Source organism: Microcaecilia unicolor, chromosome 2 (genome assembly GCF_901765095.1).
Source record: "Microcaecilia unicolor chromosome 2, aMicUni1.1, whole genome shotgun sequence".
Classification (NCBI taxonomy): domain Eukaryota; kingdom Metazoa; phylum Chordata; class Amphibia; order Gymnophiona; family Siphonopidae; genus Microcaecilia; species Microcaecilia unicolor.
Window position 1 is genome coordinate 50,564,125 of NC_044032.1, and position 25,397 is coordinate 50,589,521.

General features: G+C 45.1%; 1 protein-coding gene across 1 annotated transcript in view; it reads right to left on the bottom strand.

Moving 5' to 3' along the window:
* The window catches only part of LOC115462877 (3-ketoacyl-CoA thiolase, mitochondrial-like), a 97,110-nt gene that overhangs the window by 30,635 nt on the left and 41,078 nt on the right, over positions 1 to 25,397 (bottom strand). Inside the window, exons 5-6 of the mRNA XM_030192937.1 lie at positions 19,675 to 19,822; positions 7,837 to 8,012 (exon numbers count right to left, since the gene is read on the bottom strand). Coding sequence (XP_030048797.1) covers positions 7,837 to 8,012; positions 19,675 to 19,822 — 324 coding nt within the window. The remainder of the gene's footprint in view (positions 1 to 7,836; positions 8,013 to 19,674; positions 19,823 to 25,397) is intronic.

Below are 25,397 nucleotides of genomic sequence, written 5' to 3' on the forward strand. Positions count from 1 at the left end.
TTCGTTTCGATAATATGGCCGGGGACGCCCAAATCACAAATTTAGGTCGACAGAGATGGTCGTCCTTAGAGATCGTCATTCCTGATTTTCGTCGATAATGGAAACCAAGGACGCCCATCTCAGAAACAACCAAATCCAAGCCCTTTGGTTGAGGGAGGAGCCAGAATTCATAGTGCACTGGTCCCCCTGACATGCCAAGACACCAACCGGGCACCCTAGGGGGCACTGCAGTGGACTTCACAAATTGCTCCCAGGAGCATAGCTCCCTTACCTTGGGTGCTGAGCCCCCCCAACCCCCACCCAAAAAACCCACTCCCCACAACTGTACACCACTACCATAGCCCTAAGGGGTGAAGGGGGGTACCTACATGTGGGTACAGTGGGTTTGTGGTGGGTTTTGAAGGACTCACATTTACCACCACAAGTGTAACAGGTGGGGGGGGGGGGGCCCTGGGTCCGCCTGGCTGAAGTGCACTGCACCCACTAAAACTGCTCCAGGGACCTGCATACTGCTGTCATGGAGCTGGGTATGATATTTGAGGTTGGCATAGAGGCTGGAAAAATATTTTTTAAAATATTTTGAGGGTGGGAGGGGGTTAGTGACCACTAGGGGAGTAAGGGGAGGTCATCTCCGATTCCCTCTGGTGGTCATCTGGTCACTTAGGGCACATTTTTGTGGCTTGGTCATAAGAAAAAAAGGACTAGGTAAAGTCATCCAAGTGTTCGTCAGGGAGCACTTCTTTTTTCCATTATCGGTCGAGGACACCCATGTGTTAGGCACACCCCAGTCCCACCTTCACTAAACCTCCGACACCCCCGTGAACTTTGGTCGCCCCCACGACGGAAAGCAGTTGAGGACGCCCAAAATCGGTCTTCGATTATGCCAATTTGGCCGACCCTGTGAGAAGGACGCCCAACTTGCGATTTGTGTCGAAAATGGGCGCCCTTCTCTTTCGAAAACAAGCCTGAGAGTATCACCCAGCAATACTCTAGTGGTATTAATATGCAAAATTGTATATATTGTCAATATGCACTGGTAATCGATGCGGTGATTAATCCTAAAACAGGAAAAACAAATATTTCAATTGTCGTCTTAATGGATTGCAATACTAGTCAAGTAGTTTATGCCATCAAATGCCCCTGATCCCTATAGTATATAGGACAAACTAAGCAAAAATTAAAACCCAAATTGCAGAGCATTTGATTAATCTTCAATTAAATCAGGATGAAGTTCCGCTACTTGACCATTGACAAGTAAGAACATAAGAATAGTATGACATGAGGTTCCAGATCTGCAACTTGTGATATTACCTCAAGTGACTTTACCAAGAGAAGGAGACGACATGTCATCTGTTCTGCTTCAGAAACAACAAAGACTCATATCAATGGGATACAGTTCACCCTAAGGTGCTTAACGCTTCTTTAAACTTCACCAGGTACAGCGCTTGCACAAATACGCTTATACAAGATCTGCATTTGTCTGTTACTATTGGGAAGGTGAGAGATTTACCTGACAGGAGCCAATTCCTTTATCCAGCCACTTCTGTAAATAAATTGAATCTCAGTTTACCCGTAGTTTATCGTTAGGAATTGTGATTAAATAAAAATGTTTTTCGATAAGTGTTTGAAGATTTAGTAGTAAGTTGTATTATTTTTTAGTCTTGACTTCTGAAGTCGCCTTGGCAAAACATAGGACTATGTCAAGCAAGCATCAGAGGAGAAAGGATTCAATAAGACTTTGTTTGAAGAACCTTTACTTGAGCTAATATATTCCAGCATGTCATAATGAACTATGATAATTTGAAACAACTCAAGGAATAATATTAGGCAAGACACTTAGGGCCCCTTTTACCAAACTGTGCTAGTGATTCCGGAAGCAGTAAAGCCGACAAAGCCCATTCACTTTGAATGGGCTTCGTCGGCATTGCTGTGTGGGAATCACTAGCGCAGTTTGGTAAATGAGGCCCTTAGTCATAATAACACGAGTGTGACGACACAGGGGATTTATGTCTGTGACTTCTTTGTTCCCTAGTGCATTTCCCTTGTTTGGCCAGCAGATGGTGACTACTGTTTTTATGTAAAGCTATTGCATAAAAGTGACAATTTTTTCTCTCCCAAGCTGTGAGGTAATTTTTAGTCTCAGTATGGGAGCACAGAGGTAAACATCTCTGTCCTGAGACTCTGTTCAAGGCTTGTGAGCAGTTACTATCCTGAAACTCCCCAGGCACTAGTGACAAAGTGTTTAGACAGTTTTAATATTGATCCTTATTAAGTTACCTGTTATTGTCTGTTTCTTTTCCATCTGTTTTATATAGTTCATTGTTCTAATTCTGTGACAATAAACCTTGATAGTTTATTGACTCTGTTGTCTTAGACTGACTAAGAATCCTAGTGGTTTGTGTGTTGGGTCTGTGGGTGCTTTCTAAGAACGGTGGGACCCCTGAGAGTGTGGCCTCAGTAACCTAGAAATCACTAAGGAATAACTTCAGAGTGGGGGACTCGCCCAGAGGCAAGTGAGACCCAGTTGGTGGGGTGGAGGGTGCTAGTGTAGAGCACAAGCGGAAGTAGCAGGCAGACCTGAGCAGTGCTGGGGACAGACTCTCCAGTTGGCTGCAGGGTTAACCCTAGGTGGGTGCTAGGTGTTTCATGACAATGAGATTTGTGGAGCTGCACACGGACTTTAATTAGAAATCGAGGCACAATTCAGAAAATTGAAAACTCCATCCTAATAAGTAACAGCAATTTTATTTTTGATCTATGACTGTATTGTGTGATGACGGAATTTATTTAACTGGTCTGGTACAGGAAAAGTTTCACAGTTCTGAGCGTATTTCACATTATTTTTACATATATTTAGATTATCTTAATAAAATTAAGTGAATAAGCTTCTATCATATTATTTGCCTTTGTGATTATCAAGAAGCTTTTTCAATTGTGTTTCCCACTATAACATTTTGGCATATTTCTTTTTACCAAAAAGTAATTTAATAGTGGTATTCTGAATGAGTAGGAGTGTCTGGATTTGGGAAAGTGGTTGGTATAAAATGAGTTGCAGTAATCCAATTTTGTAATCACAAGGGCCAAAAGCAGGATTCTGATAGAAGTGTTATGGTGAGCATTAGCAGTAAATTTGAGAGACCCAGATCATACTCCACATACCCTGGTTTAGGAGTAAGGGCCATTATCAAGGTATATGTAAAACTACACCATCTAAAGACACTGCCCCCAAAATCACCAGGAAAGATTCTTGATAAGAAAGGGCACAGAATTCTAGAAAATTCTTCTGGCTGAAGAAAGTGCATAGGTCTGCCTCACCCACCATCTGCTAGAAACTGAGGAACACTGGCTGTGGACTGCACAGGATCGTGTCAAACTTGTGGTTCACAGCCTCCATCTGCCAGGAGGGCATAACCCCATGTCTGGACTAGTCTGGAGGGACAGTGAGGAATTTAGCCATAACTCGCATACAAATAAAGGGTCTGTATCTCCTCCAAACATCATGCATTATAACTGATAGTTTATAATGGACCATCAGAAAGCTTACAACCTACAAAGATTCTAGGTTTCAACTGGACCAAGCCTGCTACTAAAACTTTACCACACAACAATGACAGTATCAGCTTGCTGTGTACATAAGAATTGTTTGTTGTAGGTGTTTTGCTACCATTGCCCTTGTGTGATTGCATAATTAGTACATAAGTACATAAGTAATGCCATACTGGGAAAAGACCAAGGGTCCATCGAGCCCAGCATCTTGTCCACGACAGCGGCCAATCCAGGCCAAGGGCACCTGGCAAGCTTCCCAATCGTACAAACATTCTATACATGTTATTCCTGGGATTTTGGATTTTTCCAAGTCCGTTTAGTAGCGGTTTATGGACTTGTCCTTTAGGAAACTGTCCAACCCCTTTTTAAACTCTGCTAAGCTAACCGCCTTCACCACATTTTCCGGCAATGAATTCCAGAGTTTAATTACACGTTGGGTGAAGAAAAAGTTTCTCCGATTTGTTTTAAATTTACTACACTGTAGTTTAATTGCATGCCCCCTAGTCCTAGTATTTTTGGAAAGCATGAACAGATGCTTCACATCCACCTGTTCCACTCCACTCATTATTTTATATACCTCTATCATGTCTTCCCTCAGCCGTCTCTTCTCCAAGCTGAATAGCCCTAGCCTCCTTAGTCTTTCTTTATAGGGAAGTCGTCCCATCCCCGCTATCATTTTAGTCGCCCTTCGCTGCACCTTTTCCAATTCTACTATATCTTTCTTGAGATGCAGCGACCAGAATTGAACACAGTACTCAAGGTGCGGTCACACCATGGAGCGATACAACGGTATTATAACATCCTCACACCTGTTTTCCATATCTTTCCTAATAATACCCAACATTCTATTCGCTTTCCTAGCCGCAGGAGCACACTGAGAAGAAGGTTTCAGTGTATTATCGACAACGACACCCAGATCCCTTTCTTGGTCCATAACTCCTAACGTGGAACTTTGCATGACGTAGCTATAATTAGGGTTCTTTTTTCCCACATGCATCACCTTGCACTTGCACACATTAAATGTCATCTGCCATTTAGTCGCCCAGTCTCCCAGTCTTGTAAGGTCCTTCTGTAACTTTTCTGTGATTTTTATGTACTAGGGTGCATACTTTGAATGCATCACGTTCAAAGTATGCACCCTAGTACATAAAATCATCCATGGCGAGGCCCCAGCCTACATGTCCAACCTGATAGACCTACCACCCAGAAACGCTAAAAGATCGTCTCGCACATTCCTGAATCTTCATTTCCCCAACTGTAAAGGCCTAAAATATAAATTAATGCACGCATCAACCTTTTCCTATATGAGTACACAACTCTGGAACGAACTACCACTCAACCTAAAAGCGACCTATGAACTGACTAACTTCCGCAAATTACTAAAGACCCATCTCTTCGACAAGATATACCACAAAGATCAAAACAAGTGAACTCCCACATATATCCAGAAATGTTAAGAATGCCTGTTGTTATTTCACTATCATGTATTCCATCACCATGTAACCCAAAATCCTACTGCTATACTTAATGTCTACTATCTTTTCATTTCCACTATCCATGATGTATTGTAAGCCACATTGAGCCTGCAAAGAGGTGGGATAATGTGGGATACAAATGCAATAAATAAATAAATAAATAAATTTAGTCTCCCAGTCTCGTAAGGTCCTTCTGTAATTTTTCACAATTGTGTCGCGAGTTAACGACTTTGAATTACTTTGTGTCATCAGCAAATTTAATTACCTCGCTAGTTACTCCCATCTCTAAACCATTTATAAATCTGTTAAAAAGCAGCGGTCCTAGCACAGACCCCTGAGGAACCCCACTAACTACCCTTCTCCATTGTGAATACTGCCCATTTAACCCCACTCTCTGTTTCCTATCCTTCAACCAGTTTTTAATCCACAATAGGACTTTTCCTCCTATCCCATGACCCTCCAATTTCCTCTGTAGCTTTTCATGAGGTACCTTGTCAAACGCCTTTTGAAAATCCAGATACACAATATCAACCGCCTCCCCTTTGTCCACATGTTTGTTTACTCCTTCAAAGAATTGAAGTAAATTGGTCAGGCAAGATTTCCCCACACAAAAGCCATGCTGACTTGGTCTCAGTAATCCATGTCCTTGGATGTGTTCTGTAATTTTGTTTTTGGTAATAGCCTCCACCATTTTCCCCAGCACCGACGTCAGACTCACCCGGTCTATAATTTCCCGCATCTCCCCTGGAACCTTTTTTAAAAATCGGCGTTACATTAGCCACCCTCCAATCTTTCGGTACCACGCTCATTTTTAAGGATAAATTACATATCACCAACAGTAGCTCCGCAAGCTCATTTTTCAGTTCTATCAGTACTCTAGGATGAATACCATCCAGTCCAGGAGATTTGCTACTCTTCAGTTTGCTGAACTGCCCCATTACGTTCTCCAGGTTTATCGTGAAGTCAGTAAGTTTCTCCGACTCGTCCGATTGAAATACCATTTCAGACACCAGTATCCCACCCAAATCTTCCTCGGTGAAGACCGAAGCAAAGAATTCATTCAATCTCTCCGCTACGTCTTTATCTTCCTTGATCGCCCTTTTTATCCCTCGGTCATCCAGCGGCCCAACCGATTCTTTTGCCGGCTTCCTGCTTTTAATATACTGAAAACAATTTTTGCTATGTTTTTTTTGCCTCTAATGCTATCTAATGCCACCACACAATACTCAAGGGGAAGTTGCACCATTGTTTTGTTCTCCAACCCTTTTTGAATAAACCCTAATATTCTATTTGCTTTTTAGCCTCTGTAGCACACTGGACTGAAAACATCAATATATGGTCCACAGTGACTAAGATTTTTTGAGTGATAACTCAATGCAGAACCTAGCATTCTGTATCTGTAGCTGGGATTATTTTTACTATGTGTATCATTTTATACTTGCTCATATTACGTTTCATCTGATTCTCCTAGTCTTATAAGCATGGGCGTAGCCAGACTTCGGAGGGAGGGGGTCCAGAGTTCGAGGTGAGGGGCACATTTTAGCCCCCCCCAGCACCGCCCCCCCCCCAAGCCATTATCGACCCCCCCCCCGGCTGCCGCCAACTTTGACGACCCCTATCGACCACCTTCTCGACCCCCCCCCACACCGCCAACCCTCCCCCGCCTACCCTTGCTGGCGGGGGACCCCAATCCCCACCAGCTGAGGAGGTCCTCTTCTTCCCGCGAAGGCTTCGTTCTGTTTCTAAAGTCCTGCACATTGTACGTGCAGGATGTCAGACTCACAGAAACAGAACAAAGCCTGGCTGATCTGCAAGGCTTGGTTCTGTTTCTGTGAGTCTGACGTCCTGCACGTCAGAAACAGAACGAAGCCTTCGCGGGAAGAAGAGGACCTCCTCGGCTGGCGGGGATTGGGGTCCCCCACCAGCAAAGGTAGCCCACGGCAACGGCGGGGGAGGGTTGGCGACGGGAGCGGGGTCGAGAGGGTCGTCGGCAGGGGGGTCCAGGGCTAAATCTACGGGGGCCTAGGCCCCCATGGCCCCAAGTAGCTACACCACTGCTTATAAGGTCCTTCTACACATCCTTGGAACCCTCAGCTGTTTTAACAACGCTAAATAATTTTTTGTCATATGCAAATCTGATTATCTCACTTGTCACTTCTTTCTCCAGCACAAGTCCTTGGGGCACTCCACTATTGACCCTTTTCCAATTGAAAAACTGTTCATTTATTGTTTCCTATTTTACAGCCAGCTTCAAACCCACAATAGTGCATGGCCTCTTATCCCATGACTATTTAATTTCCTTAGATGTCTTTAAAGGGAAAGGGAAATGGGACTTGATATACTGCCTTTCTGAGGTTTTTGCAACTACATTCAAAGCAGTTTACATACATTCATGTACTTATTTTGTACCAGGGGCAATGGAGGGTTAAGTGACTTGCCCAGAATCACAAGAAGCTGCAGTGGGAATCGAACTCAGTTCCCCAGGATCAAAGTCCACTACACTAACCACTAGGCTACTCCTCCACTTAACACCTTCAGAAAAACTAAACACACTATATTAACCGGCTCACAATTATTCACATATAGGTAAGCACAACTATTACCACCCTAGTGGAAACTGGGAAAGAAAAGGACTGTACCAAATAAAAGTTACCCTTCTGAAAAAGCAACAAAGGCTCAGGTGCACAGAACTCATTGTACCTTTGTGTCTGCTTTTTCTTGTGCCTTGGCCTGTTTACTGTTTTATTGACTTTTTCCAGCATGATTGCAGCAGCTTCCATGAAGCAACAATTAACTTGATTTTAGCCAAGCTTACCGATGCATTTCCTGCAGTTACAGTCCCATCCTTCTTGAAGACGGGAGCCAACTTGGCCAGCTGTTCTAGCGTGATCTGGGGTCGGGGATGCTCATCCTGTCCTATCGCCTCTTTCCCCTTCTTTGTCTTCACTTCAATTGGTGCCATCTCAGCTTTAAAGTAACCTGCATCATTGGCTGAAAGAAAAAAATTGAAGTTTTTTTTATTTGCTTGTTTGAATATAGCAGCAAACTGTGATCAATAATCATACGAAAAATTAACTTAAAATTGCAACTTTTACTTTGCTATACAATACATAAAAAAAGGAACAAAAACAAAAATCAGGTAGACAATCACCTCGTGGGTGAAATGTCTAACAATTTTGATGCAAAACCAGAGAACACTCCACAACCACTTGTTGAAAATACTTTAAAACAAACAAAACAAAAAACAACACACAATATATATTGTGGATCAGAAACACCCAGAGGGGCATAATCGAACAGGGCGCCCAAGTTTTCCTGAGGTTGTCCCCGCAGGACGGCCCGTGAAGGGGCGGGGAAACCGCTATTATCGAAACAAGATGGGCGTCCATCTTTCATTTCGATAATACGGTCGGGGACGCCCAAATCTCAACATTTACGTCGACCTTAGAGATGTTCGACCTAAATGTTGAGATGGTCGACCTTAGAGATGGTCATCCCCAGTTTTCGGCGATAATGGAAATCGAGGACACCCATCTCAAAAACAACCAAATCCAAGGCATTTGGTCGTGGGAGGAGCCAGCATTCGTAGTGCACTGGTCCCCCTCACATGCCAGGACACCAACCTAGCACCCTAGGGGGCACTGCAGTGGATTTCACAAATTGCTCCCAGGTTCAGAGCTCCCTTGCCTTCGGTGCTCAGCCCCCCAATCCCCCCCAAACCCACAAATGTACACCACTACCATAGCCCTAAGGGGTGAAGGGGGGTACCTACATGTGGGTATAGTGGGGTTTGGGTGGGTTTTGAAGGACTCACATTTACCAGCATAAGTGTAACAGGTAGGGGGGGATAGGCCTGGGTCTGCCTGCCTGAAGTGCACTACACCCACTAAAACTGCTTCAGGGACCTGCATACTGCTATCATGGAGCTGGGTATGACATTTGAGGCTGGCAAAAAAAAAAATTTTAAATTTTTTTTTTTTTTAGGATGAGATGGAGTTGGTGACCACTGGGGGAGTAAGTGGAGGTCATCCCCATTCCCTCCGGTGGTCATCTGGTCAGTTTGGGCACCTTTTTGAGGCTTGGTCGTGAAAACAAATGGACCAAGTAAAGTCAACCAAATGCTCGTCAGGGACGCCCTTCTTTTTTCCATTATCGGTCGAGAATGCCCATCTCTCAAGCACGCCCCAGTCCTGCGTTTGCTACACCTCCAACACCCCCCCCCCCCCCCCCGTGAACTTTGGTCGTCCCCACGACGGACCGCAGTTGAGGATGCCCAAAATCGGCTTTCAATTATGCCGATTTGGGCGACCCAGAGAGAAGGACGCCCATCTCCCGATTTGTTTCGGAAGATGGGCGCACTTCTCTTTCAAAAATGCCCCTGCCAGTGTTACAAGCTCCTTATCAATTATACAGAAAAATGGAGGGAAAACACCTCACAACTGCAATACTTTTCCATTCTTCAACTGAATATTTTAACCAGCATAACTCCAATTCATCATCAGCCAAAAAAACTCCCATTATATTTTCTTGTTTTATTCAACTCTTCGTACATCTTATTGTATTTTTAGCTTTCTTTGTATTAAAAAAACCCTGCTCTTTCGCACATTTTGTTATCTGCTAAAGAGCATTTTTCTATATAAAGAAAGCTACAAATACAATAAAATATATGAAGAATTGAATAAAAGAAGAAAATATAACAGGAGGTGTTTTGGCCAATGATGAATTGGAGTTCTGTTGGTTACAATATTCAGCAGAAGGCTGGAAAAGTACCACAGACCTGAGTCCTTTTCCTCCATTTTTCTACATAGGTTGAGAAGGAGTTTGTAACACAGGATGTTTATGATCCACAATATATGTTTTTTTAACAATTTTGGTGACCAGATTTCCTGAAAGCCGCAAAGGTGTCAGGGAATTTTTAAAAATTAAAAAAAAAAAAGAGAGAAAAAATTGGGTGTTACCTGCTAATTTTGTTTCCTTGTGTCCTATCAAAACAGCCCATACAAGAGGGTTAGACCCCTCCAATCAGCAGACAAACGCTTGTAAACCTACCCTATAAATAGTACTGTACTGCCAGCTCCTCCTCAGTTTTATTTTGAAACAGAACAGTAGACCTCTCAAGTCTATAGGAAGGTCCTACGACTTACTCCAGAAATGCCTCTATATTCCTGGAAGACCTCCCCCCTAAAGGTTTTCCAAATGTAACCTGCCACACACTGTGAGACCCCAGGTGATGGTGATTGTTGTGGTGGCTCTATAAATAATTCAGTCAGACAAGGTACAGGCCAGGAATCTCAGATGCAACTGTTTCTTAGGATTAGTAACAGTCTTGAGTAGAGCTCTGGCTAGCAAGCCAAGCAGTCTGATGCTGGTGGGGCTGCTCCACCCCAAACACAGCCCATAAGTTCTCAGGTCTGATGAGACTCAGGTCTGACTCCAGACAGATCTCAGTAAACTTGTAAGTCTTAACAAGAAGCAAAGTTGGCTTACCTCAGCTAGGTCACAAATTGTATACAGCAATTGCAGTCACATCTGCTGGGGCTCCTAATCTTCCTTCCCTGGGCCTCCTTAACCTCAGCCTGGTATTGTCTCCGCTCCTCATGGCTCACTTCCTCCTGAGGTAGGACCAGTGCTCTTAAGGTGACCAAAGCTAGTTAGAGAGGGACTTTTCTTAAGGCTGAGGGGCAGTGTTCTATAAACCCCCCTCACACACACTAAAATAAATCAAACTCAACATCACAAATGGGATTCTGTATTAGTCTGGTAGGATTTGAGGAAACAAAATTAGCAGGTAAGACCAAAATTTTCCTTATCATTCACCAGACTAGTCCAGAGAAGTGACATAAAAAGCAGGATTACCAGACATGTGTTCTTAAGCACACCTGCCCCAAAAGTTGTGTCCTCTCTAGTGAGAACATCCAACCACTAAGCAACCTCTAATGCTTAGAGAACAAGATACCCTGTTTAAAGTTGCCTGATTTTTGCACAAGTGAGCGCTTAGCAACTTGGGCATCACCTGTTCCTTGTATATATAAAGGCCGAAGAGACTGCCTCCTTTTGCCAATGCACTATAGTCGATTTGGATACAGCTTCATCTCGTTTCACCCCTCCAAAAAGGGCAAAATGTCTGCCTGACCTAGTCACTGGTTACTTCTAAGTACCACAGAAGCACTCTATGCAGGTCCAGTAAAGGATATGAAAATTGTCCCTGCAGTCCTCCTTCTTGAAGGCAATGAAACCACCTGACTCGTATAAAAGGCCAAAACCACCATTGGCATAAAGGACACTTTCTAAACTAAACCCCTGCCCCAGTGAAGCACATAAAGAACTCCCTACAAGAAAGGGCCTGAAGCTTGGAAATCCATCTTGCTGAGCAAACAGCCATCAGGACCACCACCAGATCCTTCAAAGATGCTTGCTGAAGTGGTTCCACATGCCACAGCTGTGTGCATGGACAACCAAAGGAAGGTTCTAACTTGGGAATATTAAATTGGAAGCCAAAGGTATAGTACCCCCGTCAGAAAACAAGCAGCATTGAACACAGAAAAATGTAGAAGATAAAAGACAATATGGCCTATCCAGTCTGCCCATCCATGCCATCTACTCTCCATATCACTCCCTTAGAGATCCTATGTACTTGTCCCAAGCTCTCTTGAATTCAGATACTGTTTTCATCTCTACCACTTCCACCGAGAGGCCATTCCAAGAGTTCATCACCCTTTCAGTGAAGAAGCATTTCCACAGGTTACTTCTGAGTCTTTCCGCTTTATCCTATGCCCCCATGTTCCAGAGCTTCCTTTCAATTGAAAGACTTGCCTCCTGTGCACTTATGCTGCGTAAATGTATCAATCATACCTCCCCTCTCCCGTCTTTCTTCCAAAATATACATATTGAAATCCTAAGCCTGTCCCCATACGCTTTATGACAAATACCACTGACCATTTTGGTAGCTGCCCTCTGAACTGACTCCATCCTGTTTCTATCTTTTTGAAGGTGCAGTCTCCAGAATTGTAAACAATATTCTAAATGAGGTCTCAACAGTGTCTTATACGGGGGCATCATCACCTCCTCTTTCCTACTGGCCATTCCTTTCCTTATGCACAAGTCACAAAATGCCTAGCCACCCGCCTGGAGTTACCCTGCAGCCACTTAGAGGGTCTACCCCCAGCACAGCTCAGGTCCGTCTGCACCTGCTGCTTGTGATCAACACTAGCACCATCCTCCCACCGACTGGGTCACAACCACCTCTGGGCAAGTCTCTGCTCTCAAATTATCCCCAGTGATTTCTAGGTTACTGGAGGCCACACTCCCAGTGGTCCCACAGTTCCCAGAAAGCATAAGTACATAAGTACATAAGTAGTGCCATACTGGGAAAGACCAAAGGTCCATCTAGCCCAGCATCCTGTCACCGACAGTGGCCAATCCAGGTCAAGGGCACCTGGCACGCTCCCCAAACGTAAAAACATTCCAGACAAGTTATACCTAAAAATGAGGAATTTTTCCAGTCCATTTAATAGCGGTCTATGGACTTGTCCTTTAGGAATCTATCTAACCCCTTTTTAAACTCCGTCAAGCTAACCGCCCGTACCACGTTCTCCGGCAATGAATTCCAGAGTCTAATTACACGTTGGGTGAAGAAAAATTTTCTCCGATTCGTTTTAAATTTACCACACTGTAGCTTCAACTCATGCCCTCTAGTCCTAGTATTTTTGGATAGCGTGAACAGTCGCTTCACATCCACCCGATCCATTCCACTCATTATTTTATACACTTCTATCATATCTCCCCTCAGCCGTCTCTTCTCCAAGCTGAAAAGCCCTAGCCTTCTCAGCCTCTCTTCATAGGAAAGTCGTCCCATCCCCACTATCATTTTCGTCGCCCTTCGCTGTACCTTTTCCAATTCTACTTAGACCCAACACACAAAACACCAGGATTCTTTATCAGTCTAGACAAAGAGTCAATAAACTGAAAATTGTTTATTGTCTTAAAAATATGGACCAGTGAAACATAAAAAGTGCAATCAGCAAACAATAACAGGTAACTGAAATATGGATCAATTATAAAACTATCTAAACATTTGCTTACTTTCTAAAAAGTACTTAGGGAAGATCAGGAAATATACTGCTCACAGATTATCAAATATAACTGATCACAGGGCCTCAGCAGAGAGATCTGTCTCTTTTCTCCCTAGCTAAGACTGGACTCACCCAGTGTTTAAAGAACCACATTTACGGGTGGCATTTTCACATGCCAAAAATTTGAGGGAACTATTAAGTCCCACTCAACTATCGAAAGACATCAGCAGTTTAACATTACTGGCGGGTAACTTCAAATGCAGAGTTCCTGGCAGCAAAACTTGTGATATTACTGAACAAATTGATGTTTTTTGCAATCCTGCAAATAAGAAATTTATCTCTTGAAACATCACACTTCTTGTCGTACTTCTCATGTCATCTATGTGTTTAAATGTCCGTGTGACAAGATCTATGTTGGCAAGATGAAGAGAAAGCAAAGATACTTACCTGTAGCAGGTATTCTCCGAGGACAGTAGGCTTCACATTCTCACAAGTGGGTTGATGATCCACGTCGCCCGGGAATTGGTAGATAGCCAGCAAAGTAAAAAAACTTTCCAGAGCCTTCTGAGGTGCGCAATACACCTCACCTCGCATGCGCCTTTCCGCCCACAGCGTCTCCAGGTCTTGTCAGTTTCATACAATAGCATAAAAATGAAACAAAATACAAAGAAAAAAACTCCAAGGGGAGGTGGGTGGGATTGTGAGAATGTGAAGTCTGTTGTCCTCGGAGAATACTTGCTACAGGTAAGTATCTTCGCTTTCTCAGAGGACAAGCAGGCTTACCATTCTCACAAGTGGGGAATCGCTAGCATCCAAGCACACCCAAAACAACAAACACCGGTCAATTGGGCCTCGCAGAAGTAAGGAAACAACAAAGATTAACCTGAAATAAAATACAACGAGATGAGGGTGCAGCCTGGAACAGAATAAAATGGGCCTAGGAGGGTGGAGTAGAATTTTAGACCCCAAACAGATTTTGCCACACTCACTGCCCAAACAGACTGTTGCATCGCGTATCCTGCTCAAGGCGGTAGCGAGATGTGAATGTGTGGACTAAAGACCGTGTTGCAGCCTTGCAAATCTCTTCAATGGAGGCAGACTTTAAGTGGGCCACTGACGCGACCATGGCTCTGACATTGTGAGCTATAACATGGCCCTTTAAAGTTAGCCCAGCCTGGGCATAAGCAAAGGAAATGCAATCTGCTAGCCAACTGGAAATGGTGTGTTTACCGATGGCAACTCCCCTCCTGTTGGGATCAAAGGAAACAAACAACTGGGCAGACTGTCTGAAGGGCTTTGTCTGCTCCATGTAAAAGGCCAACGCTCTCTTCCAGTCCAAGGTGTGCAAGCTGCTTTCGCCAGGTTGGGCATGGGGTTGGAGAAATAATGTTGGCAAGACGATCGACTGGTTCAGAAGGAACACAGACATCACTTTCGGCAGGAACTTAGGGTGTGTGCAGAGGATTACTCTGTTGTGATGAAACTTAGTATAAGGTGCATCCACTGCTAAGGCTTGAAGCTCACTGACTCTACGAGCTGAAGTAACAGCTACCAAGAAAGGTCAAGTACTTCAAATGGCAGGAATTCAATGGCTCAAAAGGAACTTTCATCAGCTGGGTGAGAACGACTTGAGATCCCATGACACTGGTGGAGGTTTGATAGGGGGCTTTGACAAAAGCAAACCTCTCATGAAGCAAACAACTAAAGGCTATCCTGAGATGATAAGCACTAATTGCACTAAGGTTAACCCTTTCAAAATTGGTCTTGAGACCAGACTGTGGTAAGTGTAGAAGGTATTCAAGCAAGGTCTGTGTAGGACAAGAAAGGGGATCTATGGCTTTGCTGTCACACCATGTATTACAACATGTGCTTTATTGGATAAAATACAACAAATGAATTAATAAAAAGCTTTAGTCACAGAACAGAAAATGTGCAAGATATGAGGACCAAGACTTCTTTGAAGTAAAAAGGCAGATTTTTTTACATCACATCACTGGTAACAGAAAAATGTGTTTTTCAATGTTGTTTCCATTTCTTCCTCCAATAGCAGATTAGAAGAGATCTCTCATTCACATCTTTTCTGGCATTCCTCACACAAAATGTTTCTATCCAATATTCCAAGAGATCTGTTTCACAGAGTTGCTAACTAGCTAGAAAGTCTGTGTTGGGGAGGGGGGACCTGGACTCATCCAGGTTACCTCCAGTCCAGAGGCAAAACCAAAGTGCCAGGACCACCGCCCCCCCCCCCCCCCCCCCCCCCCCCCCAAAACCCCCACAACTGCTAACTCCATTCTCCTACCAACCCTGGAAGTATACTACAAACCAGATCCAACACTGCACTTATGGGCTATGACCTCTACCATCTGGTGGAGAGAAAGAAAAATTGAGAAGGAGTTGTCTCTACAATATCCTCTCCATAAGCTGCATAAGGAGGGCATAACCTTATTAGTCTGGTGGACAATAAGGATGTAAATATTCATCAGAACAGAACTCATTAATCCAGTTATATATTTAAGCTATAGGACATCAATCTGACTTTTGTGTGCAAATGTGTCCAGAAACAAACTAACATGGATTCTACTGTAAAGCACTATGGATTTCTGACACTGCTGTTTTGGTCATTCTGCCAATGCATAAAGAATCACAAACAGCTTATTTATGTTCTGTGTGCTTGCTCAAAAAACTGTCCTGGTTCTTCTAGTGTGTATATACTCAAGACCACCTTGAAGCAGAAAGGCTGTTTATATTTTCATTCAGCTTTGGAACGTCTGCATTTTGTCTATCCTGAAGACCCCCTACATATTATTATTATTATTTCACGTCTACGTGATAATGAGTGTCTGACTGGTTCTATTAACTTTGATCCAACTATAGAGACTGTTTTTAGGGGTCATGCATGATTTGTACACAGCTCTGATAACAGAAAAATCTATTAACTTGCAAGCAAAGACAAAGATTTGGCTTTTTGCTCTTTTTTGCCATACTGCACTTCTTTGCCATCTTTATTTTTTGGTTATTTTTTCTTTACTTGGCTTTTAGCTATTGGTTCTCTCTCATATTTTCTTCTTAAAACCTTGATTCCATGGGTCACCAAGGGCAGAACTACCTTCAGGCAACACAAACGAAATTCACAGACTTTGCTATATACAGGACATTATTTAGCACTTTGTATGCCACACAGGCAGCTTGCTCCCTGAAGAATCAGATCTGAAGAACTGAGTGGCTAGAGCCTATGTTACAAGAATTGATCCAGCTAACTTATTGAAAAGACTTTTCAAGAATGGATCAGATGTCATCTATCTGTCACAAAAGACTGTATGGCCGTTTATTTCATTTTTAGGACAGAGGGTCAGCTAGAAGTTTTCCTGTGTTCTGTGGTGTGTCAGGCTTTTTTTGATATCTTGGTTTTTGTTTTGTTAGGAATTGTTTTATTAGTTATAGGAAATATGTTAAGTTAGGAATGATATTACTACCAAGAGAAATATTGCTAACTGCTCATTTACTGTTGCCATTTATACAAATCTTTTACTTGTATGGCAGTGTTTCCTGTCAGTGTTCTTATTGCCAATAAAGAGTGGAATTAGGACCAGAAGTCAGTGTAAATTCCTTAGACACTGTACATTGCCCTATGTTCTCGCCTAGGAAAGGCAATAGCTCTTCCTACAGAATTGGGGCTGTGTCTGAGGCAGTACATTACTCCATACAAAGTCCAAATACTACTACTACTTATTTCTATAGTGCTGCAAGGCATACAGCAGCTGAACATCACTACTTTCCATACAACTTCTGGCCCCAGCATATCCCACTTTAAACATATAACTTTTGGCCATATAGCAACTTACACAGCCACACTGTTGTCCATGAAGATATATATATATATATATATATATATATATATATATATATATATATATATATATATATACACACACACACACACACTAGTAAAAAAGGCCCGTTTCTGACACAAATGAAACGGGTGCTAGCAAGGTTTTCCTCTGAGTGTGTATGTTTGAGAGAGTGAATGTGTGTGTGTGTGAGAGAGAGTGAGTCTGGGTGTGGGTGTGTCTGTGAGAGAGAGAGTGTGTGTGAGAATGAGAGTGTGTGCAAGTGCGTATGTGAGACACAGTGTGAGTGTGTGTTTCACACAGATACAGTGTGTGCGAGAGAGTGTGTGTGATACACAGACTCTCTGTGAGACTGAGTGTATGAGACCAAAAGAGTGTGTGAGTGACTGTGTGACACATAGAGTGAATATGATTCAGTGTGAGACATAGTGTGAGAGACAGTGTATGAGTGAGAGAGAGAAAGACATTGACTGTGAGAGAGAGAGTGTGTGTGTGTGTGACAGAGATACCTCCCCCCCTCTCTGGTGTCAGCCCCCCCCCCTTCCTCTCTCTGGTGTCAAGCCCCCCCCTCCCTCTCTCTGGTGTCTGAGCGTTACTGTGCAGGACGCTGAGTTCTGGCTGTGCTTCAAGGAACTGACCAATCCTATTTAATAGAATGCACCTCCAACATTCTGAAGCCGAGAAACCTTGTGTGGTTGGTCACTTCTGCTTGTGACGACCCGGAAGTACGTGATGTCAATTCAGGAGATGGATACAGAGAGCAGGAATGCCTCAGCCATGCAGTCAGCTTCAGAATGTTGGAGGTGCGTTTTATTATATAGGATATATATATAATTTTTTTAATGCTCATACTTTTACAACCAGCATCCAATGCTGACTGTATATGTTTTTCTAGATATTGCCTCTGAATAATTTTAACAACCATGATTTCCTTATCTACGTTATGGATAAGGAGCATAAGGGTGCGCAGATGTTTCACGGAAACCCTTGATACCAGTAGTCTCCGACCAGAGGGATACTTCTATTCGTTGGGCCAAGGTGGCAGTGTTTACACCTCCAGATGGGCATGCATGAAGTGTCACTAGCGGAAGAAGGCTCTGCGACACCCTTGGAGCTGGAAACTTTTCTGTCCCCAGACCAACAGTTTGTCCTACCGATGCCATGAGGGAGTCGGACCCTGGAGCTGAATATTGTAAGCTCTGAGGAGGAGACTCCTAAGAAATACTCAGGCCCTGGAGTGGTGTTACAGGAAAACACTGCAGTTAGGGGATTGTAGCTTGTGAGGGAAGTGCCTCAAGCCTCATGGATGGAACAGGACACAAGTAAGCTACTTTCCTCTCAATAGGTAGCAGCACCTGGTTCTTCAGTTCCCTTGGCTTCAGTACTGGTGAGACCTAAAATCTTTACTCTGGAGACCTTGGGAGAAGGCATACTGCATTTGGGACAATCTTTTTTGGGGTCAGATGAAAACTAATTCAGAAGTCTGAGAGATGGTAACGCAATAACAAGGCTCCTTTCACACTCATATAGGAGATTTAAAGAGGCGAGACTCAGAAATTGAGAAAAATATTCAGGATTTAGAATTTCGCTTTCTCTGCTGCCACTGACTACAGGAACTACATTTGTTGATGATACGTTGAAACCCTCTGCTCAGTGTGCTGCGGCAGCAAAGAACGCAAATAGAATGTTAGGTATTAGGAAAGGAATGGAAAACAAAAGTGAGGACGTTATAATGCCTTTGTATCAGTCCATGGTGCGACCACACCTCGAACATTGTGTTCAATTTTGTCACCACATCTCAAGAAAGATGTAGTAGAATTAGAAAAGGTACAGAGAAGGGCAACGAAAATGATAAAGGGGATGGGACTTCCCTTTGAGGAAAGGCTGAAGCGTCTAGGGCTCTTCAGCTTGGAGAAAAGACGGCTGAGGGGAGATATGATAGAGGTCTATAAAATAGTGAGTGGAGTGGAACGGGTAGACGTGAATCATTTGTTTACTCTTTCCAAAAATACTAGGACTAGGGGGCATGCGATGAAGCTACAAAGTAGTAAATTTAATACGAATCAGAGAAACCTTTTCTTCACTCAACGTGTAATTAAACTCTGGAATTTGTTGCCAGAGAATGTGGTAAAGGCGGTTAGCTTACTGGGGTTCAAAAAAGGTTTGGACGGCTTCCTAAAGTCCATAGACCATTATTAAACTGACTTGGGGAAAATTCACTGCTATTTCTGGAATAAGCAGCATAAAATGTTTTGTACTTTTTTGGGGATCTTGCCAGGTATTTGTGACCTGGACTGGCCATTGTTGGAAACAGGATGCTGGGCTTGATAGACCTTTGGTGTGTCCCAGTGTGGCAATACTTATGTAGTTCATTATCTTATCCTTTGTATTGTGAAATGGATCTCTTTAAGTTGTGGACTAGTGAAGTTTGGATGTTATAATTTATATTCTGATTCCTAATTTGAACTTTTTCCACAGTTTTTGGATTGTATGTATTCAGATTTCTTTGCTGTAGCACGTTCTGTATTCTTGTGATATAATAACAAAGTTTCAATAAATATCAAACTAAAAAATATACAATTTTATTTAACCAATCACATTCAGAAGACCATGTAATTTAGCTTCCCAATAACAAGTGAAGACATGATAAAACAATACAGAAAATAATCAAATATTCATAAATCCTGCTGCAAATGACAGCATTTATAGAGAAGATCTCTTTAAGGTACTCACCTGCTTTCCATCTCTGTTGCGTTTTCAATGCATATTTATCACAGTCCTCCCTGCTGATCTTGAATTTCTCAGCCAGATTCTCCGCTGTGACTCCCATTGGGGTTTTAATATGCAGGTCAGTCAGGCCAGCCCACAAAGTGTCTTCCAACTATCAGAAATCCAAACACAGAGATCAAGACGGACATCTAAAAATGAAGATACATACCTGTAGCAGGTAGTCTCTGAGGACAGCAGGCTGATTGTTCTCATGACTGGGTGACGTCCATGGCAGCCCCGAGGAACGGAAGTCTTCCTAGCAACAAAAGTTTGGTAGAGCCTTCGAGCGCGCACGGGTGCGCGCACCGCACATGCACAGCCTGTTGCGCGAGAGTCCCGATCAGTTCGATAACAAAGCGAAGAGAAAAAGGACAACTCCAAAGGGGAGGTGGGCGGGTATGTGAGAACAATCAGCCTGCTGTCCTCGGAGAATACCTGCTACAGGTATGTATCTTCATTTTGTCCAAGGACAAGCAGGCTGCTTGTTCTCACGACTGGGGTATCCCTAGCCCCCAGGCTCACTCAAAACAACAAAGAAAGGTCAATTGGGCATCACAACGGCGAGGACATAAGGATTGACCTACGAAGAAACATCTGAGAGTGCAACCTGGAACAGAACAAAAAGGGGCCCAGGGGGGTGGAGTTGGATTCTAAACCCCGAACACATTCTGCAGCACCGACTGCTCAAACTGACTGTCGCGTCGGGTATCCTGCTGAAGGCAGTAGTGAGATGTGAATGTGTGAATTGATGACCATGTCGCAGCCTTACAAATCTCTTCTATCGTGGCTGACTTCAAGTAGGCCACTGACGCTGCCATGGCTCTAACACTATGAGCCGTGACATGACCCTCAAGAGTCAGCCCAGCCTGGGCATAAGTGAAGGAAATGCAATCTGCTAGCCAATTGGAAATAGTGCGTTTCCCGACAGCAACTCCCCTTCTGTTGGGATTGAAAGAAACAAATATCTGGGCGGATTGTCTGAAGGGGTCCGCTCCACATAGAAGGCCAATGCTCTCTTGCAGTCCAATGTGCAGCACGGCGGGTATGAGGACGGGGAAAAAATGTTGGCAAGACAACTGACTGTTCAGATGGAACTCCGACACCACCTTCGGCAAGAACTTAGTGTGCGTGCGGAGGACTACTCTATTATGATGAAACGTAGTATAGGGAGCATGGGCTACCAAGGCTTGAAGCTCACTGACTCTACCAGCTGAAGTAACTGCCACCGAGAAAATGACCTTCCAGGTCAAATACTTCAGATGGCAGGAATTCAGTGGCTCAAAAGGAGGTTTCATCAGCTGGGTGAGAACAACATTGAGATCCCATGACACTGGTGGAGGTTTGACAGGGGGCTTTGACAAAAGCAAACCTCTCATGAATCGAACAACTAAAGGCTATCCAGAGATAGTGCTTTTCATTATCGTGTAGAGGGTAAGCCTAATTGCACTAAGATGAACTCACACGGAGTTGGTCTTAAGACTAGACTCTGATAAGTGTAGAAGGTATTCAAGCAGGGTCTGTGTAGGACAAGAGCGAGGATCTAGGGCCTTGCTGTCACACCAGACGGCAAACCTCCTCCATTTAAAAGAGTAACACCTCTTCGTGGAATCTTTCCTGGAAGCAAGCAAGACTCGGGAGACACCCTCAGAAAGACCCAAGGAGGCAAAGTCTACGCCCTCAACATCCAGGCCATGAGAGCCAGAGACTGGAGGTTGGGATGCAGAAGCGCCCCCTCGTTCTGAGTGATGAGGGTTGGAAAACACTTCAATCTCCACAGTTCTTCGGCAGACAACTCCAGAAGAAGAGGGAACCAAATCTGACGCAGCCAAAAGGGCGAAATCAGAATCATGGTCCCACAGTCTTGCTTGAGTTTCAGCAAAGTCTTCCCCACCAGAGGTAAGGGAGGATACGCATACAGAAGGCCCTTCCCCCAATGCAGGAGAAAGGCATCTGACGCTAGTCTGTCGTGGGCCTGAAGTCTGGAAAGAACTGAGGGACCTTGTGATTGAGCTGAGTGGCAAAAAGATCCACTGAGGGGGTGCCCCACACTCAAAAGATCTTGTGTACTACACCCAAGTTGATCGACCACTCGTGAGGTTGCATAATCCTGCTCAATCTGTCGGCCAGACTGTTGTTTACACCTGCCAGATACGTGGCTTGGAGAAGCATGCCGTGCTGGCGCACCCAAAGCCACATCTGGACAGCTTCCCGACACAGGGGACGATATCCGGTGCCCCCCTGCTTGTTGATGTAGTGCATGGCAACCTGACTGTCTGTCCGAATTTGAATAATCTGATTGGACAGCCGATCTCTGAAAGCCTTTAGAGTGTTCCAGACCGCTCGCAACTCCAGGAGATTGATCTGAAGACCCGATTCCTGGAGGGACCAAGCTCCCTGGGCGTGAAGCCCATCTACATGTGCTCCCCACCCCAGGAGGCATGCATCCGTTGTCAGCACTTTTTGTGGCTGAGGAATTTGAAAAGGACGTCCCAAGGTCAAATTGGATTAAATCTTCCACCACCGAAGGGAATTGTGAAAGTCGGTGGACAGCTGGATCACACATCCACTAGATTCCCTGCAGCTTGATACCACTGGAAAGCTAGGGTCCATTGAGCCGATTTCATAGCGAGTCATGGGAGTTACATGAACTGTGGAGGCCATATGGCCTAGAAGCCGCAACATCTGCCGAGCTGTGATCTGCTGAGACGCTCTGGCCATGGAAACAAGAGACAGAAGGATGTCTGCCCTCACCTCGGGGAGATAGGCATGAGCCGCCTGTGAGTCCAGCAGAGCTCCTATGAATTCTAGTTTTTGAACGGGAAGAAGATGGGACTTTGTATAATTTAGAACAAACCCTAGTAGCTCCAGGAGCTGAATAGTCATCTGCATGGACTGTAGCGCTCCTGTCTCGGAGGTGTTCTTTACCAGCCAATCGTCGAGGTAAGAGAACACATTAACCCCCAGTCTGCGTAGTGACGCTGCAACCACCGCCAGGTATTTTGTAAACACCCTGGGCGCAGACGTGAGACCAATGGGCAGCACACAATACTAGAAGTGCTGTGTTCCCAGATGGAATCGAAGATACTGTCTGTGAGCGGGAAGTATCGGGATGTGTGTATAAGCATCCTTTAAGTCCAGAGAGCATAGCCAATCATTTTTCTGAATCATGGAAAGAAGGGTGCCTAGGGAAAGCATCCTGAACTTTTCTCGGACCAGGAATTTGTTCAGGGCCCTTAGGTCTAGGATGGGATGCATCCCCCCTGTTTTCTTTTGCACAAGAAAGTACCTGGAATAGAATCCCAGCCCTTCTTGCCCGGGTGGAACGGGCTCGACCGTATTGGCGCTGAGAAGGGCGGAGAGTTCCTCTACAAGTACCTGCCTGTGCTGGAAGCTGAAGGACTGAGCTCCCGGTGGGCAATTTGGAGGTCTGGAGACCAAATTGAGGGAGTACCCGAACGGGACTATTTTAAGAACCCACCGATCGGAGGTTATGAGAGGCCACCTTTGGTGAAAAAATTTGAACCTCCCCCCGACCAGTAGATCATCCAACACAGGTACTTTTAGAGCGGCTATGCTTAGCTGGAGCCAGTCAAAAGCCTGCCCCTTGCTTTTGCTGGGGAGCTGCAGGGGCCTGTCTGGGTGCACGCTGTTGACGCGAACGAGCACGCTGGGGCTGAGCCTGAGAAGGCTGTCGGGAAGGTGGATTATGCCTCCGCTTATTGTAAGCATAGGGAGCATTCCTCCTTCCCCGGAAAAACAGTCTACCTGTTGAGGTAGATGCTGAAGGTGCCCGGTGGGAGAGCTTGTCGAGAGCGGTTTCCCGCTAGTGGAGCTGCTCTACCACCTGCTCGACTTTTTCACCAAAAATATTATCCCCCCGGCAAGGAACATCCGCAAGCCGCTGCTGGGCTCGATTGTCTAGGTCAGAGGCACGCAGCCATGAGAGTCTGCGCATCACTATACCTTGAGCAGCGGATCTGGATGCAACATCAAAAGTGTCATAAGCACCCCTGGACAGGAATTTAAGACACGCCTTCAGCTGCCTGACCACCTCCTGAAAAGGCCTGGCATGCTCCACAGGGAGCTTGTCCACCAAGTCCGCCAGTTGCTTCACATTGTTCCACATGTGGATACTCGTGTAGAGCTGGTAAGACTGAATTTTGGACACAAGTATACAGGACTGATAGGCCTTCCTCCCAAAATAGTCCAGGGTTCTAGATTCTCATCCTGGTGGCGCTGAGGCAAAATCTCTAGAACTCCTGGCTCTCTTGAGAGCGGAATCCACAACCACAGAATCGTGAGGTAACTGGGTCCTCATCAATTCAGGTTCTCCGTGAATCCGATATTGGAACTCAGCTTTTTTGGGAATGGTAGGATTTGTTAGTGGTTTCATCTAGTTCCTAAGCAATGTCCCCTTAAGGACATTATGCAAAGGGACAATGGATGACTCCTTAGGTGGCGAAGGTCAAGGACCTCGAGAATCTCAGTTCTGGGCTCATCCACAGACACCACAGGGAAGGGAATGCCCACAGACATTTCCCGGACAAATGAAGAGAAAGAAAGACTCTCTGGGGAAGAAAGCTTTCTTTCTGGTGAAGGAGTAGGATCAGAGGGAAGACCACAAGACTCCTCAGAATAGAAATATCTGGGATCCTCCTCTTCCTCCCACGAGGCATCCTCCTCGGTGTCGGACAAGAGTTCTCTGACTGCAGTCCGAAACCGGGCCCGTCTCGACTCCGAGGAACCACGTCCTCGAGGACGACGTCGAGAGGTCGACTCCCGTGCTGGCGGCGATGAAGCTCCCTCCAACGATGTCAACGGGGAGTCGACCTGGGTGGCAGCCGAAGCCGATGCCACAAACGGTATCGGCGTCGAAGACCTCACCAGAGGTGGAGAGCCAGCTGCCGCTTCCCCCGGTACCATTAGAGAAAGACACAGCAGCCCTTCAAGAAGACCTGGGAGAATGGCTCGGATGCGCTCGTCCAGAGTCTCTGCCAGGAAAGCCTGTGGGGCCGGTGCAGGAGTCGGACGCAGAATCTGCAAAGGGCAAGGATGTGGTACCAGGCTGTCCGAGGACTGACGCACCGACACCTCTTGATTGGAGGGTGAGCGGTCGTCCCAGCGTCAACATTTCATGGGTGCCGAATCCTTCGATGCCCCGGAGCTCCAGGTACTGTGTCTGGAAGGAGACCGATGGCGATGCTTCTTAGCCTTCGCTCGAGGAAGACATGGAATCCACACGCCTCCTTGGGGTCGGGTCCGAAAGTGGTCGGTCCCGATGGGCCTGCACAGCAGGAGTCTTCGAGGCAGGTGGAGACCCACTCGATGGCTCACTGCTCCCAGCGTGCAGTGGTCTCCGAACAGCCATTACCTTCGCTCCCGATATTGACGCCGCCGACCTCAGTACCGATGTCGACGCCGAACCCCCTGGCAAAGCTCCAAACAGACAGTCCCGCTGAGCTTGTCTCAATGCCTGTGTCCGCTTTTTAAGGCTAAGACACAACTTACATGCGTCTGGGCAATGGTCAGGCCCAAGGCACTGAATACGCCACGCGTGGGGGTCAATACCTGAGATTGCCCGGCTGCACCGAGCGCATTTCTTGAAGCCGATGGGAATCCTCAATGTCATGGATGGAAAAATAGCGGAGGTGAAGTCAAAGTTCTCGATGGTGCCAAAAAAGAAGGGC